This window comes from Amblyomma maculatum, chromosome 9, assembly GCF_055883805.1.
Source record: "Amblyomma maculatum isolate TAMU_Amacu chromosome 9, ASM5588380v1, whole genome shotgun sequence".
Taxonomy (NCBI): domain Eukaryota; kingdom Metazoa; phylum Arthropoda; class Arachnida; order Ixodida; family Ixodidae; genus Amblyomma; species Amblyomma maculatum.
This window is the reverse complement of record NC_139352.1, coordinates 14,387,155-14,406,604: the sequence shown is the minus strand read 5'-3', so window position 1 is coordinate 14,406,604 and position 19,450 is coordinate 14,387,155. Positions and strand designations below refer to the sequence as shown.

General features: G+C 48.3%; 1 protein-coding gene across 1 annotated transcript; it reads right to left on the bottom strand.

Annotated features, from left to right (window-relative positions):
* Positions 1 to 1,609: 1,609 nt before the first annotated feature.
* Positions 1,610 to 19,159, bottom strand: LOC146178393 (sodium-dependent nutrient amino acid transporter 1-like). The gene is made up of 9 exons (XM_084579687.1): positions 19,018 to 19,159; positions 18,788 to 18,919; positions 17,594 to 17,760; positions 14,968 to 15,146; positions 12,133 to 12,262; positions 11,472 to 11,606; positions 10,347 to 10,447; positions 8,632 to 8,753; positions 1,610 to 1,703 (listed from the first exon to the last, which is right to left on the bottom strand). Exons 1-9 carry the CDS (start codon positions 19,157 to 19,159, stop codon positions 1,669 to 1,671), a joined length of 1,143 nt encoding a protein of 380 aa, XP_084435813.1. The 3' UTR covers positions 1,610 to 1,668.
* Positions 19,160 to 19,450: the final 291 nt, after the last annotated feature.

The window sequence follows — 19,450 nt, the reverse complement described above, 5'->3', positions numbered from 1 at the left end:
CATAACGCCAGTTGAGATAGATGCAGGATAGAATAATTAACACACACGTCCCCTCCCTCTCTCAAGATGCGAACTTGGCCACAATGCACGAGGGCCCAACCTTACCATGCACTTTGGACGTCGAAATCGGCAACGGTTGGGAGCTTTGGACACCAGGATTGAGCCCAGTGGCGCGAGCATGCGCTGTGGTACTGCTGAGAATATGAAGAGAGAGGGGGGGGGGGGGGGTGATAATTCTGCTCCCGATAATGAACAGCCTAAAAAGCTGGGCACGGGGTTGGCAAAAAGTGCTGTGGATTTGAAACAAAATTTTAGCAAATGCGGAAGGAAAGCAGTTTTTCTTGCAACAGCGCCGCGTAGATTATGTTTCACATGACCCTCCAAGAACGTCAGTCTTTGGTGGGCGTAGTACTTGTTTCTCGAATGGACGCACTTATGATGCAATGGGTCAAATACGCTCGTATATTTCAGTTCCTCTCAGGGGCTACGAGTGTAGAGGCATCTAAGATTACGGAAGTCAGCCTGCATTTATATTTAGAGGTTGTTTCTACGCTCCAGATGTGCTGCAGATGCACAGTTCTTCCAACGACTTTCTAGATAGCCACCGGGCGCTGTCTTCACCTAGGCAGCATTCTTCGTAGCTGGCTCATTGATTAACTCTATATGCACAGCAGACTGGATCGCTGTCTTCTACTCACCGTGAAAGACACGGGTAGTACAAAACTCCAGGCGGCACGTAGGCACACATTGGGCGTTTCATTCGTTATCAATCGCGCATCCACGATGAGACGACGGAGGCCTGCATGTCATAACTTCTTGTGTAGCAGTTGGTAAACAACGTGGTAAGGCACGAAGTTTCGAGTAAAGAAACCTGGTCCATTAGATGAACTCAGGGAGAACAACTTGTACTTTTCCTGACAAAGCACACATCCTATTCGCCTTGCTGGTCGGTACCGCAATTTCGGTTCAACGTTTAAGCTAGATCCTTTACACTAGCAATCCCCTGCCTTAAAGTCACATCAGCTAGATACTAAGTTTTCCTAGTCACCGAGACAAACGAAATTGTGTTGCTGTCATAGATAGAGAGAGAACAACTTTATTCTCGGCTTTTTCAACTGCTCAGTTAATGGCAGCGCCTATAGTAAGTTTGGATGCCAGTAAACATCTGACGCCTTTTGAAAACGAACGCCTCTGGCCGTCATCTGCGTCACAGTGATGTCATGACTTTAAAGTCCATATAATTTTAGTTGTTACAGGCATGATTGAAAAAAAATGCACTGCGCTAAAAAAGATGACGACAAAACGCTTAAGAACTGGACAAGCGCCAGTTCATGTCTAGTTACCAATTCGCCCAACTTTCTACCTTGTTACAGGCAACCGGATATGTGAGTCGTTTGCATCGGGTTTGACTGCCAGAAACGACCTGTTGATTACGGAAAATAATTTGTTTTCCAAAAATATCTGCGCAGAAGAATGCACCCCTTAATTTGGTACTATCTCTGTCCGTTCTAATAAGCTTCTACGACATCGCTTTTTTAGCTAGCTTTGGGCAAAGAAAACGCTTGTGTTTGCTGATCTCTGCCGCTAGAAATCTCGTGCGTACCGTAGACACGGGTGAAGACCAGCAGCTCGATCAGGTTGAGTATCAGGTAGAGCGATCCCTTGAAATTATGGTCTAGCAGATCGACAAGATAAGGTCCAGCCTAGAAAAAAAAAGAGGAATATAAATGCTCGAAGCAGCACCTCGCTAATCACATGTGAAGAGGGGTGAGAGGCACCGCTTCATAGAGCTGGAGATATAAGTTCTTCGGTAAACTCAGAGAAAGCGGCCTGAAAATAAAATTCATGCTGGAAAGTAAATACTGCACAGCTTTAGAACATAACAGGATTCCACACTTGCTCTGGATTTCAGGTATAGTAGCCGATTTCAAGTTCGACCAGGTAGGAGGCGCTGAGCTCAACGAACGGCTGAGACCCGGTTATAAAAACTTCGCTAGTCACACATAAGAATGTACTGGCCCAAACGCCGCGTACGCAGGACAGCCCTGGCAAAAATTTCAGTCGACAGTACAATGACCTTTTATTGGGTGGGTATACGGTGTGGGAATAGTCTGTAAGACGTTTTGACTCGACCCTCACTATCAACGTATGACACAGCGATCTAAGGTGATACAGCGATCTAAATTCTTCTAGTGTCACACACCTGAAAATCGTGCTGCCAAAGGTTTAGTTTCTTTTTCCTAGGCTATCCACGCTTGATAACTACGTAGTGGTGCAGATGTTGGCACAGCACTGAGCAGGAGACATCCTAACATGAAACTCCACAACACCAAACACTGAAGTAAACACGCAAGGGAAGGCACAGCTGAAAAACATGCCCTGCTGGAGAATAATGGTACTGTGCCCTATTATTTTACCAAAAAGCGCGCAGATACAGAGGGCGAGAGAAGGGGGAAGCAACAAACTCTGCAGGTGTGTAGGGCTTCATAGCTCAGTATAATAAGAAATCGTGGGACCAGTAAAGTGTCGCAGTTATTGAAGTGAGTACAAAAGCAGAGGAATCGTGTTGGGATGCCGTCTATATCAGTGACGCTAACTAAACTTTTAAGCTTGGCTATTTCAAGTCGGCGTTTTAGTAGATGAGGTCGTTAAGTGCACTTGCAAGTTGCCCGATTCATGTCACTGTCTATCTGCCCACTATACCACGTGCCCATAAAGAAAGTTTAGAGGTTGAACAGTTGTGCGTCCTTTTAGAGAGAAAGTCAAGTTTCACCAAGGTGATCGTGTGGGTCAATTTGACCTTGAAGACGACAGTTTAGTTTAAAGTAGGCCCCTTGCCTCAAATACTTTGACCTTCGACATAGAAGCTTAACGACAAGCGAAGACGAACCAAACAGAGCTCTCGCTTTGTATCTGTCTAGAAGAATTAAACTTCAATATTTTTTCTATCCGTACTCTTGCTTTCCTTTGCTTGACCGCAAGACCCGTCCAGACTAGGCGCGCACCGCTGCCCCGTCTTTTACTACACATACAAGACACGGCGACAAGGAGACGGTCGACTTTGATAAGGACATAACCACGACACCGCGGCCAGAATACGACATGACATTCGGTATGACATGATATGACATGATATTAAGCCATTCGGTGCATCTATGGACCTAGTATGTCAGCCCTTCGCAGTGCTGTACAAATCCGTGTCTTAGAACCTTCACATCATCTCGTTCTTCGCGATGTGGTGACTTTCATTCTCTTCTATCCTTTCTATAAGCATTGACATTTTCACGTTATCTCGCAGGGTCCGCATTGATTTGCGTCACCGATACGAGCGCTGCTTCTCTGTCGTCCCGCTTCATTTGCGCTCTATTCGTTCAATATGTTCCCATATTATCAGTAACCAATCGAGGTGATCGCTCGGTGACCACAGGTATTGCTATGAAGACAAAGAAATCGCTGTGGCTTAGCTTGGGTAAGCCCGGTTATGCAAGCGAAAGAATTGTTACGCTTGGTTATGCTATGTTGATAAGCCAGGTAAGACTCATAGACAAACACATGTTTTGCATTGTTTATTACTTCAAACGCCGTTGAGCCAGTCGACGCTCCCGTTCTTCGTAGGTCTCTGCCGGTGGCTTCGCACGTTTAACTTCCCTGCCTCTATAGCTGAATACTTAGCATGATTGGCAAAGTCATCCGGATGGTCAAACTCAGCCCGCCGTCTATACGGGACTGCCCCAACAGCATATACGGTCCTGGCCAGCCCGCTTCATCCATAGCGAGAAACTGCGAGGCGGCAGTGTGTATGCACGCTCTTATATATTGCCTTATGTACCCTAAGGATCTTCAGCTTCAGCCCGGCGTATACGATACACAGTCGAAGCACTGGTTCCGGTACGAGGCTCCTCTCTGGCTATCTGCGGACTTAAACAAACGCCTCACGCTTTTGTTTAGGCGAGCGGCGAAACACGTGGTTCAGCGTAGATGCGAGACCAGCGAGCGCCGCCGCGGCTCCGCGCGCCGCAGCTACGGCTGCGAGTCACGTGGTACGTCACGTGACTGACACGTACTCCTCAACTCGAAGGTCAAATTTACAACACCGATGACCTTGGCTCAACGATGCTAGTAAAGCTTTCGATTTAAAGTTCAGGAGGTTTATCCCGGGTAAACCTATAGTTATTCGAGCGCAAGCTCCGTTAAGAACAGGTATACACATCACCAGCCTAACGCCTGCGCGGAAGCGTTGACGCGCTGGGAGTGGCACGCACGTCATTCATGACGAGACTGAGCAACTAAGCGCCGGTGAAGCAGTTGCGAAATCCACCGCCTAGTCACATGGTCAGTGCATGTTAAAGAACCCCATGTGGTCGATATTTCCGAAGCCATCCATTACAGGGTCTCTCGGCTGAAGGTCAAACGCGTGAGTTGCCTTGGGAGTTGCAGTGCGAAGAGTAGAGCGCATGCTCTAAACGCTCTAAAAGACAGGACTTACCCCGGTACAGAGAGGCATGCTGAGAGCGCAGAGAAGCAGGCACAGCGCTCCCCTGGACATCACCGAACGCTCCGCGACCGCGGGGAAATCGACCATCAAGACTTCTAGTACCACCTCCTGCATGATTACCTGAAACAGTGGCCCCCAAGGCAGAGAGTGAAAATTTCGAAAAAAAAATAAATTTATATGCTCTACTAGATTCGCAAGATGTATACGATACATAAAACTGCTGTTTCCGAACATATTGGGGGACAATATGCCAGAGTAGTTATCAAAGCGGTGCACTACAGCCCGTTTTTGTGACACTGGCGCTGACACACGCCTCCGGCTCAGCGTTTACAGCGTCTACTCAGCGTCTCTGGTCAGATTTAGTCGTCTAATGCGCTGATGCTTTTAAAAATATCTGGTCGCGACTCGAAAATTCTACGCGACTCCTCGCAGTTTCCCTACCTAGGATGTTCTGCTTACGTTCCATCAGCTAACTTTCTTTTCCCGCTTATTCTTTTCAAAATTTGATGTCTATTTAAATATTCCATTGGCGGCATCCATGACACTGAGTTTTTTGACAGGCAACCTTCGCAACGTTTTCTGCCTCTCTCCTTATCCAGTTCTTATGCCTTTCTTTAAGACGGTATGCGGGCGTCTGCCACAAGAGGCACAACACAAGAGACACTTTCATATTTTTCTCTTAATGCACTGCACTTACAAATAAATGACGACGACAAATCCATGGCAGCCTCTACACGGCATAGCGACACGTTTTATGCTGAGCCAATCGACTACAAGAGGTTTACTTTTAAAAGCAAATAACTTAACCAGTGTCATTGATTATGAGGCGCTTAATTATTATCCGCTTTAGTGACTAGTGTCGAAACTTCAGCTCGTGGTTAAGGCATAATCATCGTTGCAGTGCATAAAACGATAAGGACAGAAAGCGAGCGCTGTGTTTGTTCTCTCTTCCCTCTCCTTGTCGTTTCAATATGCTACAACGATGTTTAAGAGCTGACTATACGGTCCATATTACAAGTTTACGTCGTGTCCGCCATTACGTCGTGTCGTTTTCGCCATTACTTCGAGTGATCTGATTGGTGGAAACACCGGAACCGGATGTCAGTTCGGCTGCCATCATTCCCAATTTTGGAGATCCCATCATTCAGATCAGGGCGAAAACCGCGAAGACGATACTTATAAAAACGACGCGAACTTGTCCCTGTCTCGCAAAATATTTCATGCACGTTGCTTCTCGTGGAAGTAGCAGTAAGCGCCTAAAACTATCCTCCTTTCGAATTTGTCTTAAGAGGAAGTGGTAGCTTTTGGTGGCTAAATTTTAACATATTAAGCTTCGAACTCTTCACTGAGGAAGGCTCACCAGGTCGCATATGCCCATGCAGAACATGATACTGAAATAGAGGAGGGAGAAGGATCGCTCGGGCTCCAAGAACAGAAGCGCCTGCACCACGGACACGAAGTGGGCGTCCTTGGCTGCAAACAGTGGAGAACAACCATTTGCTGTGCCTGCACAAACTTCAGCGGGTGATTCTCGGAGGGAGCCTCATGGCAAGGAGAGGCTCACCGGCGGGACGTAAGAAATATCAAAGAATATTCGCTAAGATTCGACAGCTATCAATAATTGGACAATTTTGTTAATAATAAGAGCAGTCGCTGAGCGGGTGGAATCCTCAATTTAAAGTGCATTGATTTCGCCGTCTTCTCAACTCTCTCGACCAAGTTCTGGCTGGCAGGTTATGTGCTAAACAAGGACGTTTGCCATCGTTCCGGCGTAGGGTTGGTTATGTTTTGCAATGCCGTATGCTCTTGGAAAGCCCATGTCGCGCGTATTGCCTGTTGTGTCAGCACTTACTTTTATAAGCTGCCAGGCATACCTCTTGCTCAATAGGCTGAGATGTGGATGCGCTGGACTGCAGCTGTCTCCATGAGAGTAACCGCTCGCTTTATTTAGAGTTTTATGTGGCGGACTCTTATCTCCCCCACGCTAGTCTGATGTGTTGTAGAGTGTTTCCATATGGGCTGTGAAGTGCCACTGACTTTTATTCTGTTACGTGTACCGCTTGGCGTATGCACGGGGGATAGCATCAGCGAGGAAGCTGCCCTGACGGCTTCATACCATAAGTCCATTTTACGGAACAGTTGTCCTAATTTACTTTCATCACATTCAGAACCTTGACGGCAGCCATCCAGATTCTTCCAGCGCTGTGCCGCCTGCATGCCTCTTGCGCGTCGGCTAGGACCTGGGTGCTGATATGCGTCTCACTGTGGTTCCTAGTGGCCTATGACTTCCCCTTGTGCCGTCGCTTCCCGCAAGCTCTGTCAACCATGCAGGCCACTGCTCCCTGTTGTTTGTCGTTATGTCCCTGTAGTGCACATCGTCAAATCTAGACAAGGACTTCTTTGCATCTGACATGTCTCTCCTTCTCGCACAAATTTCGGAGGGTACTGTCTTTAGGACAAGGCCTATTTTTATTCTCGCCCAGACCTCTGAAATTTAATCTTCTCTGTTAGATTCCTGCCTGTAGTGGATGCTATTTTATGAGACTACGATTTTAACGCATCGAATAGCGCTTCAATGTATTCTTGCACTGTTTCGTGTACGCCCATTTCGAGCAGTTCATCAGTGGAGGTGGCAGCCGGGAGCCCCAGTAAGCTTTTTGCGCAGGAAGCACGGACAATTGGCGCAGTATTGGTACAGTGTTCGCAGTGTCCTGCGTAGGAAATGCATGTGCATTACCAACACGCTCCAATATTGGGCTGCTGGTTTGCGCTTCCTGGGTTTATGTCTTTCTAGTTCTGACTCATAGTTTCTGTTTTTGTTCTAGTGGGAGTGGGAGCCATATCTGTAGGTTATGCCGCTGATTACTAGTGCTGAAACAGTATACATGTGTTCACTCTTCTCTTCTTCTGGGGTAGTACAATATAACGATTAAAAAAATTGCGCCATGTTATAATTTCTTGTCATTGGCCATTGGTTAAAGTGATGCAATGCCCCGTAATCGTTCTTCGTTACTGTCGGCAGCCTGGGGCGTAATGTCGCTTGATAAAATAGAGAAGGAAGTTTAAGTGTGCAATCTATTCGAGAAAGAACCCTTGCATTCCACTGGTTTTGGCAATCATCCTTTCCACTTGCGACGTCATATTGGCTACGAGCCTGAGGGAGTGGTCTACGCATGCGTCGTGTTATAACCATATCGCAGTATCATTGCTGTCTTCACTTCAGGTGTATCGCTATCGCCTAATTTGTTGTCTATCATGCCGCGGTCGTATTCCTTTGTGTGCTGTCAGTTTTTCCGGGCGAGCATCTTACCCTGCATGATTTCGTACACCTGTCTGCGACACTTGTAGCCTCCTGCAGTGTGTCCTGCGTCTCCCTAGCGGCTTTTGTTTTGTTTACACCGTTATATATCATCGGTGTATATGGCGTGTTTTACTCACTTAATTGCGCACACTTTTCGCGCAAACTCTATCATGGCAGTGTTAAAAAGCATCGTTGATATCACCGAGCCATGTGGAGTGGCCGTATTGGGTCTGTAGAAGTTATTGATCCGCAGCCTTTCTATAACTCGAAGGTCACCGTGCGGTTTTTGAGAAAGGAGCTAACATAATAGTATATTCTTTCCCCACACCCTAACCTTTAAAACCGCTCAGGACCGCCTCTGGCGTACGCTACCAAACGATAGCGTTGCGGTCTAAGGCGAGGATGACGTGTTCTGCGTGCTTGGCTATGTTTCTGCGAACGTCCTGTAGCACGGCAGCCTGCGTCGACAGGCTGGGTCGAAAGCAACCACATGGTGTACGCGCGGACGAGGAAACTTTGCCCTAAGCAGACCGTATCGCAACCGCAATAAGTCGCAGGCGAAAAGTGCCAAGAAATGGCAGAAAACAATGCTCACCTGGTGCGCCAAAGCTACAAGGAATAATGAGGACAGAGTGTAGTAGGCGTCGGTGGTATAATATACCCCTTACCCTGTCACTTAGAGATCGGGGATATCGTGGGGAACATGCTGTTACGGGGCCACTGGGATAGTGCGCAGTTTGCACTTACACAACCAAAGGGCATATATCCAGCGCCAGAATAAATTAAAAAAAAAACAACTCAGAAAGAGCTAACGCAGGCAGCTGGCAAAACTCACGCTCAAAGTAAGCGTCCAGTTCAGTGTCCGTCCTCTCCGACACCAGGAAAAGCAGAAGGAAGACCATGGCAGTCGACATGAGCGTCGTTGCGAAATTGGTCCACGCCAGTATGGGCGCCACGCTACGAGAAAAAAACGTTCAATATGCCACGACTTGTCGACGGAAAGAGGATAGCGAGCTCTGCTGGATTATGAATATTTTGTGACAAAAAAATCGCAAAAATTCGTACTTGACGCATCAAGAATTCATGAAAGGAAGAAGTCTCTGGCTCATACTGACACCCAGGCCTCTTGAGTCGCTGTAATCGATGAGCAAGCTGCCTACAGTTGGTGCCAGCCATTTATTTGATGTCACGCGAAGTCAGGAGATGGCGAGACCTAGACTCACAGGCTGAGGCAGGTAGCTAGTAGAAAAAGTAACCGCCTTTGGTCAAGGTTGCTGACGTTAGAGTCGCTGGCTGCTTCTGTCAGCGAATGCGGACATACATAAGTTTAATCTAACAGCACTAGAGTCCACGCGAACAGAAAACCAGGTAATGTCAGGAAATTCTCCGATGACGCCACAATGTCATGTGACATGACCGAACGCTGGCTGGTCCGAAAATGTATGACGTCAATATACCACGTGATACATGGCTGAGTTTCCAGGTGCTCTGACAGTTGCTTGATAAAATGGTCACGTGATATGAGCGAGGGCGATGACCGACTCCGTGCGTCATCACCGAGAATTTAACATGGTCGGTGCATGATCTTCTTTCCCTGCAGAAAACGTCACGACTACTGGATGTGTGATCTCGACGGTACTCTAATCTCGATGGTGACACTCGATGTCAGCTGGCAGCTGCGCATGGTTGCGGACAGGCATGTCTAGACAGCTCGGCATATCATGGTTGGACTGGCCCTACTGTCAACTGGCAGTCTGTGCCTAATTTAGTGAAGAAACATCCCGAAGGCGGTGGGGTACGTCCAAAACTTACTATCATCATCAGAAGCAACAGCCTGACTGCACCTACTGCATGATAAAGGGTTGTGACGTATCCGTCCAATTAACCTCGTCCTGCGCCAGCTGCATCCATCTGATGCCAGCATAAACTAACTTAATGCCTCCACTTTTACGCTTCTTTGCCTTCTCTTGAAATGGAGTCTCACGCTTTGCAATCATTGGTATTATTGACTTCGCATTGCATGTCCGCCAACTTCCGCTTCGTCTTCTTAAGTTCGACTGGAATCTCAGTAACTCGCGTTTGTTCTCTGGACATACTCTGCATTCTGCCTCAGCGTTGCACCTATCATATTCCGTTGCACAGATCTGCCCGCTATTCTCAATTTAAGATGAGCTCTTTTCGTTAGCCTCCAAGTCCCTGCCCCATCGCTGTTATATACCTTCCTCTTGAGGGGCATTGCTATGTTGTCACTCCTGATGTGGGAGTACTTGCCAAATGCGCTCTGCCCTAATCGAATTCTCCCAATTATTTTACTTTCGTGGTCCGGATCACCTCTCATAAATAGGCATATTACTTTACCGCTCGCAGTATCCTGTTTCCTATTTAACGGGTAGTGCTATTCCAAGGTCATTGAACGTTTAGATTTCTGCCTATTAATTTTAGGCCAACCGCTCTGCTTCACCTCTGTAGGTCCTTAACCATTTCCTTCGCATTCCGACCCTCTGGGTTATAACGGCTACAGATTCACCCAGCCGGAGAAAGAACGCTCACCAGCGAAGATCACCGAAGAACTTGTTCCAACCGGCCAGGCGCAGGAAAGATCGGGAGCAGCCCACGCTGTACAAGCTCCGCTCCGTGGCCAGCTTCCACGACTGCAGTACAGTGTGTTATAACGCTAAGCACAGGCAAGCAGAGTAGCTTTAAAAGCACGTAAACCACGAATGCCATTTGCGTGGTCAGTGCACGTTAAGGAACAATTCCCGGAGTCATCTACTACGGCGTCTCTCATAGCCTTAGTCGCTCTGGGACGTTAAACCTCATAAACTAAAAAACCAAAGCCCTTTGCATATCTGTTGCATCAGCAGAAGCGTTCGCATCATGTGGACATGTGCAATGATCTGGGCCCGTATACCGTGTTTGCATTGTTTTAAAAAGTGTCGTTTTCGCCGATGCCGCCCTCCCCTGATTGTTGTAAACTCTGGATCTGGAAGCTGTGGTAGGCCAATAACAATCCAATTGGCATTCGAAGTTTCCACTAATCAGACGACTCGATGCTGGGGCGAAAATGGCACTTTTGAAAACGAGGCAAACAAAAGACGGAACCTGCAATCACCGCAGCTTCGAGCACTATTTAATGGAGACACGATGTATTTCGAGAAGAGGCGTCGGACTATCCAGCTTCCTTTCACTCTCTGCACTAATAGAAACTAGAAATTAAATTGTCAGAAGTGGAAAGCACTAGTTTTGGTTTCAACTACTACAGCGCGCCTGGTGTCTGAGGAAAGCATAGCCAGCCTCTTTTCCGCCGAATATGATCAGACCACGCTAGGAAATGAAATTTCTTTTTACTCTCGGTATCGTTGCCATGACAACAATGCACAACGCTCCATTTGAATTTTCTCTGGCCGGTACCATATCAACTGGCGCTGAAATCGGGTTTGGCTGGCCAGTTGTATATATAGGAAGATTCGTAACCGCCAAGGGAAGGCATCTTTCATCATCTTGTACGCGGCATCTTAATGGCCACTACCTTTCGGTACTCATTTTTTAGATTTGCGTTCACTGGCAGAGGTAGAACAAAATGTTGTCTATACTAGCGCTGACATATGCGCTTGTCAGTACTCTCCCCGTAACAGCAGCAGCGCGCACTAGCAGGAGAGTATGTCGCTGATTTACCTGCGGGTCCAGCAGATGGGCGGGGTCGAAGCTAGAAAGTTGCTTCCAGAGGTCTTCCTTGAAGCCCTCGCCTACCACCTTGGCGCACACGAACCACACGAGGAAGACGCGCACCACGACAAGTGCGTACGTTACCTGCGCGTCACCGAGAGCAGCGTATACCCGTTGAAATGGCGAGAACGTATGTGCAGTGTTCCATATTAGAACCATCAGAAGTAGTACGCTTAAATTCACTTCAGGACAGAAAGCTTTACCAGTGACCAACAACAGTGTCCATGCACCACTTGCTACCACCTAGCACGCAAAAACGTGATCTCGTCCGTCTATCAGAATCTCTACCACACCTTACAACGTTCGCTTCCCTCGAAATCCGTTCCGGTATCCTGCGGGTAACGGAATGCCAGTTTCAATATCATTAACCGGCGCTTGTTCTCTCCGCTGTCTTTCGTTCCCTTAGGCTGTCTGTATCATTCTGTTCCCACACTTCGCTGCGTCACCTGTAACTTTATACGGACTTTTCATATTTTATTATTTTTTAAAGATTATACCAAGTGGGTTTACTATGCGATAGAAAACACTGCGCTATATTGTGTTACGGTGACCAGGTACGATTTGCTCGCTAAGGCTGGAAGCCATACGGTGGGCCAATGTAAGCACCTACCGCTCGGGAGAGGGCAATGTGCAAGCAGGAGACGGCGAAGGCGATGGTCCAGGTGACTGCGTACGCCAGAGCGACGTCGGCGTTCCCGCGCATCACGTCCAGACGGCGGTCCAGGCGAAGGATGAAGCCCCTTGCACGCGCGGCAGACAGCGGCGTATTGAGCGCATGACAGCCAACAGGCCATTCGGGTCCTATAGACGGCGCGCAATCTCTGTTGAGTGAGAAAGCGATACTTGGTTTCCTGACAATTGGTCTCACTTCGGAGAGCCAGTATGCTGCTTTAGCTAATGTCCTGAAATGTTTACTGTAGCTTCACCTACCCTGATGCGAACAATTCTCGATGCCGCTTAGATCGAATTCGTCGCATTTGATTCAGCACAGGAAGTGAGCATGAAATTTGCCCTAAACACCCGCTCTGGTATCTTCAGTGTATACAGGGATTTCCCCTATCATGTGCAAGTTGCATGGCCACTAAATAAATGTGACCTTAATTGGAACTGCATGCTTCTGGTTTTTCTTGGTAGCTCGCTTCTTTTCCAACACAGGAAAGGTCGATTAGTGTAGCTGGAGTTCGGTAGGTTGTCGTCCATCACAAAACTGTTAACGATTAGTGATATAATGCTAGTGATGATAGCTATAGCTGCCTTTCTGTGAAGTTTTCGGGAAAAGCTATTTTGCAAATATACATTTAGGAGTTATGATAACTAGTAAATCTGGAGTGATAATTATGAATGTACCCATTGCCGCAGCTAAATGAACTTCAGAGTCCTGGTTGTGTACTAGGTGCGCCCCACTCGGCGAGCATGCACATGAGGGCCTTTCAGTCTTTCACGGACGACTTAGACACCGTGAGCCCGCAGTTTGGTGATTGCACGAACTTTAAAATTGTCTCGGCCTATTGGTCAGGCCACGGAATATTACACCGGCGCGACGTCCCACGCTTGCTAGTCCTAGAGTCGGATACAGCTCTGCAGTAACCGGCACACAATTCCTCCGCGACGGAACGTATAGTGTGCTGTTATAGAGCTTTTCCGGTTAGCCAAATAAAACGCTTCGAAGCAAATGAAAAATTATGGGAGGCAACTCCGGTGTTTTTTTCATCATTTTGTGTTTTTGGTTGAATTACATTCCTCGGCACGTCCTGACTCCAACACACACACACACACACACACACACACACACACACACACACACACACACACACACACACACACACACACACACACACACACACACACACACACACACACACACACACACACACACACACACACACACACACACACACACACACACACACACACACACACACACACACACACACACACACACACACACACACACACACACACACACACACACACGCACGCACGCGCACACACACACACACACACACAAAAAAAAAGAAAAACGTTTTTCTAAATTCCAATTAGAAATATTTAAAAAAAAGAAAAAATAGCAAATCGAAACCTAAATTACTTTCACGGTCAGAAACGATATCCCAGTTGACGAAATGGTGACGTCACACTCAGTATTAGAGAAACACTCGTACGTGCGTTGGATGATGAAAATAAAGTACGGAAATCATGACGCACTGCATAAAATGTCTGAGGTAGTTCTCTAACACACAGGACAGCATCGGTATATTTCAGAGCAGTTGGGAGCCGAATTATACGCCGGGCGTGGTGCGGTAAAGTAAACAACACAGGGAGCATACATGGCAAAATTACTTTTGAAAAGGAATTAAATTACATTACTAATTACTTTGCTGAAAATCGCAGAAAAGTAATCAAATCACATTACTCATTACTGCTCCCAAAAAGTAATGAAATTACATTACAATTACTTCTACTGAGTAAATAAATTACTTTTAAATTACTTTCTAGTTTCCATCTATGCAAAAACTAAGCAAAGCTAGTAAACAAAAAGCAACTTGTTCTCTAGACGCGAAGCACACACTATCTTTCGTCTTCGATCCCGCCAAATTCCGTCCCAGAGAGCTATTCCTTCTCTCTCTTCTACAGTACGTGCCATTACAAAAACAAGACTACCGCAAAAAAAAAAAAAAGAAAAAAAAAACAGTCGGCCGGTCCTGAAATGACCGGCGAACCCAGCGTCTTGCTGGCCCGAAGCTGTCTCCGCCATTTGAAGGACCCGAAGAAGCTAGCTTATTTATTGCTTCCGCAGTCCCAAGAATCGATGTCGGCATATTTGTGCTCACTGCTCAGTAATGCTCAAGCCCCAGTGCCTCACGTCATGGACCCTTCTGCCTATCTCCCCCAACCTTAATCCTCCTTCGCCCCGTGGTGTTGAGTGTAACCAGGCACCACTGTGCCCTAGCTGACGCAACAGGGAGTGGCGCTACGCCGCGCTCCAAACTAGTTTTCAGCTCCAGCCTTCTTGCACCATCTCTCCCTTCAGCATTCCCTTGACGCCTTGTATCCTGCTGCTTAGAGAGTGGTTGAAGTCTCAGACGCACTGTTCTGCACAACTCTGTCCCCCTTTGCCGATCCATTACGATGGCTTCGCTTGCCGCACGCCGTTCCTGCTTTCGCGGCACTCTACTTCGTCGTCTATTGAAGGAGTAGCGGCGCATTTTAGTAAAAGTAATTTCAAAAGGAATTAATTACTTTTGCGGCGAAATTACTGCCAAAAAGTAATTCATTACATTACTAAATTACCAACCCAAAAAAGGAATTCATTACATTACAAATTACCGAGAAAAGTAATTAAATTACAGTAATTCCATTACTGTAATTCAATTACTGCCATGTATGACAGGGAGTAATTGGTAAGTGCAATGCCTTGCACCAAACACTAAACCTAGCCTCGCACCGGTGGTAGTGCTCGACGGCGCTGAGCTTGGCGGGGGTGCAGTTGCGCGGAAACTGGTGCCTGGGCACGAGTATCACACGATCGTCCAGCACCACAGGCACAACCGGTTGTCGGTCGCGTTCGGTGCGGCCTTCGAAGCGCAGCGCCAGTGAACGGTACACTTGGTGACATGGACGGGGCTGCGAGACACGAGTACAACAGCTGCTGTTTGTGGCACTTCACCCTTACACGCATGGATACGGTCCCGCGAAAAAGTAGGACTATATGATGACACAATTTAGTAAACTTCCCTATACCGTACTGCAGAAATCTACATTCCTATCGATTCTAAACTCGCAGGCCAGCTGACATCACCATCAAATATGATGAGGAAACCAAACGGAAAGTAGAATAATATACATCTGCCAATGGCACTAGGTATAGCAGGCTTAATCCAATCGAACATAAAAGATTTGGTCCTGAAGGACAAGTTTGGTCTGTGTTTTGCACCAGTAGGCGAAAGAACCCTAAGACTACAAAAAAAAAAAAAATAATAATGTGGGGAATTCTACATAGGGAGATTCGCCGTTATTTCCCCTGGGAAGTAGAAGGAGTGGATGGGTCTTGGGAAATGGAAACGGAATGTAGGGTAAGGGTTATGGGAGTTGAGGAGGGATCGGGGCAGCGTGGGTTTTCTCGAATGATCCTGATCGAGTCGAGCTCCCTTCCGGGCCTCAATAGAGAGCGATCACTCGCCTTAGCCGAAATGCACGGCCCTCGGCCTATCAAGCGCATTCTCAAACCACATCACGTTCGCCGGGTCTGCGCTAACAGAGACAGGTTGCTGGACCACTTTGGGGTTCCCCGTTCCCCAAGTCAGACTCCCCCGCCCCGACTGTACTGGGGCTACTAGAGAGGGACATTTCGCCGTATTATGATTCTTTCGGCCCTACTTCACGGTACTTTAAAGGTGCCCAAGGTCTTTTCCCTGTTGTAGACCCTCAGTGGCTTCCATTCACTGTTTTCTCTCCAACATAGTATGTTAGACGGCTGCTCGCCAGGCTCGAATACCTGGCTCCATCCGGGTTCGACCGTTCTGCTTATATCCGCTCAATAGTCGTGCGCGCACCTACAGAGGTACGGCAATAAGGGGTCACCACTCCCTTTTTTGGCGCTGAGTCAGCGAGCCGCGGTTCCTTTCGTACTACGCGACCAGCGTCACCGGGCCCTTGGCAGCGGGCTGGGCATTTCCTCGGCCAGCACTACCGCCCAGGACCAAGGGGTCTCGATCGAAACCCCTGTCTGAAGCATTAGTCATTAAACCGCGGTTCTTTACGTATACTACGCGAACAGAGCCACCTTTAGGCGGCCGGCCGGACGTTACCTTGGCCAGCACTACCAACCTCGGTTCATCAAGGGGTTGCCCCCGGGAGGAGGTCCAAGCCAGCGAGCCGCGGTTCCTCTCGTACTACGCGAGCAGCGCCGTCGTTCCCTGGACTATAGTGCCTAGAATATCCTTGACAGCCGGCTGAGCTTTCCCTCGGTCAACCGTTCCGACTCGGTTCCTCGCAAGGGGTCTTCACTTCCCCTTGCGTGCGAGCATACGAGTCAGCAAACCGCTGTTCTTCGCGTACTACGTGAGCTAAGCCGTCGTTCTCTTGACAGCCGGCTGAGCCTTCCTTCGGCCAGCCAATTGACTCATATCATCGCGGGGTCCAGCTCCCCTGAATAGTTGTGCGTTTTCATGGAAGATACTGACTGTGAAGGGCACAAGTGCTTTAGCATAAGTGTCCTTTTCCCAAGTTTCGGGCTTACTAGAGATCACAAAGGCTACTCTGCCACTGTCTTTTTCGCCTTTTCGAGCCTAAAGGCAAGTTCCCCAGAACCTGAGCTTAGTTTGCCCCAGCCGCGGCCCCGCGAGGACCCGTTTTCTTCGGCAACGGAAACCAACAAGTCTGCGGCTGGGCGATGCGCTCTTCGCACCGAGGGGCTTTTGAATTTGTTCTACTTTTAACCGGATTCCACGTGCCCAGTCCGGACCCCTCCAGACCTTCCCCCGTGTCGGAAAACAGGCTACGTGGGCAGCGGCACACTCACAATGCCGCCGGGAGTACGCTGACAACTCCCTAGGGATTCGCAACTCCACAGTATGGGTTCCGGCGTGCACTTATCCTTACCGCTGGCCGTTGTAACTGGGCAAGGCCTAGCAGCCTTAACCGCACCAGCCTATCCAGCTGGCGGGGGGGGGGGACGACATGCACGTCACCAGATCGGATTGCCCCCCCCCCCCTCCCCCTTCTAGGCCAGCTGACATATAATATGGTGAGGCAGCCAAAAAGAGAATAAAATAATATGCCTCTGCCTGTGCCACAGTCGAGCCACTTTTGATGTCCTGTTGAACAGCGTACAACGGCTCAAAATCTATAATTTGGTTTGGAGAAAGACAACTGCCCATTGCCATGTGTTTATCTTATTGCTAGCCTGTTGAGCTTATTATGACTTTTTTCAGCTTTTTTAATCAATTTAGCCGCAGCCTTTTATACCCACTTGAATATTGACGCACAGAGGCCTGATGTTCAGCGGTGCAGATTTCAAAGTGCTGTACCATGATCCTCCCAAACCGCGGCCGCACAGTCCGTGCACTCACCCCGGTGGCTTCAAGGACGTAGCAGGCGGTCGAGTTCATCCCTCCGCACGTTGACCACGGTAGCGGATCCAGGCTGCTGCCCAGCAGGTACAGCGTGGCATGGGACATGCTCAGCGCATCGCTCACCGAGCTCACCACGTGGAAGTAAGCCATCGTGTAGCTCAGACCTGCAAGTGCGAAGCACATCATGAAGCGAAAGCGCATCGTTATATGGAAGCCCTCATCAAAGTCCTGTGTTTTGTAGCGAAGGAGGAGGAGAAAACTTAATCGAGGAGAAATTGGCGTGTTTTTTCTTCGTTTCGAATCGCTGTTTACGAGTCGCTAAAAATGAATTTGGAGTTCGTCGTGACAATCACCAGAGCTACAGCCGCCTCCTCCCGCCTCCTCCGGGGTTCGTGCTTTGTTTATCTCTCCTGAATTTTGTAAGCGATACGTGTGATCGACTATTGCCAGGGCATAGGTTCTCTTATCCCCGTATTCTGCCGCGTCGACTTACGTCGTTTGTGGTAGATTAGAATAGTGTTTCTCTAATGATGGGGCTCTTGCTAGCCGACGCTGTAGATGAAACTCTGGGTGCATGTTTTTAGGTAGTGGAGGGACTTCCATTATATAGTGTATAGAACGGGGAACAGAAGTTATCTGGGAGTGTCTACCCTCGTAGTTTATGTCGATCTTTTAAAGTACCTGTCTTCCAGTCAATGTTGCGGTCAGCCGCTCGTACTGCGCCGTGAGGTGCGCTTCGGTCATTTCGTCTAGTATGTATTCCCAGTTTCATAATAGAAAGACCAAGTGCCGTTTTGAAGGACTGTGGAGTGCTCCGGAAATTTCGGCTAGCTAGGGCTCTTTAACGTGCACTAACATCCAATAGCACACGGGCGCCTTGCTTTTCGATGGAGGCCAAAAATCGCATTCTTCCAAAGTGCATATGTCCACGGAGAAGTAATACAGACACTGCACCTTCATTTCGCCAAAACCCAAACCGAATAAAGACTTTTCACACTTTGAAAAACTCTGTGCCAGTCTCTCAATGCCAACAATTGGCGGAATGAAAAGACGATGTTAGTGGCTAATGCTTATATCTATCGTAATTCGAAGATTAGACGTCCTCTTATTTTTCACACCTCGTTGTCTGTGATTGTATTTCGATTGCAATTTGCACTAACCGCATTGTGATTGCACTTCAAAGCCGCTTACCAATAAACGCTGGAGAGCATTCGAGGGCACCCCGGTTTCCGCAGTGGCTGAACTGGCCCAGGATAGCTTCCATGTGCAACATGGGAACGACCAACAAGCTCATCACAACCGCGTATATCGCCAGGAATGAGCCTGCGTATGAGGGATAACCACTCTGTTAGAGCGCATGAGCCACTTTTCAGGTTTCCAGGGCATCGTTGACGGGCTATGTTTCAACGCGAAGCGCGTACCTCGGCCCCGCTTGTAGATGGCGTACGGGAACCAGTTGAGGTTCGTCAGGCCTGCCGTGCAGAGGTGGGCTGCTGCGTAGAAGTGGAGGTGGCTGCGCCAGTAGTAAGGCGTTCTGCCTAGTCGCTTGCTGTCCAGGGACATCCCAGGGCTGTAGTGTCGCGATGTTGCCCCAAAAGAACTAAAAGCTCGAGGGAAAATCTCCGCAAGCACGATGTCTAGTCCCGGAGCAGCCGCAAATTAAGGTGCACGGACTTCTTCGCTGTCTTCTTCTATGCCTATGTTTACCGCCTTGGCTCAAGCCTCGAGTTGAACGTGCTGCCTTGTTTGCAGAGTGCTCAGTCTTAAGTTCGAAGGTAAAATACCACGAGTAGAGATACCTGGGAGGCACTGCTGCGAAGCGAGGTCCCCGCTGAACGGCTACAGGCAATCCGC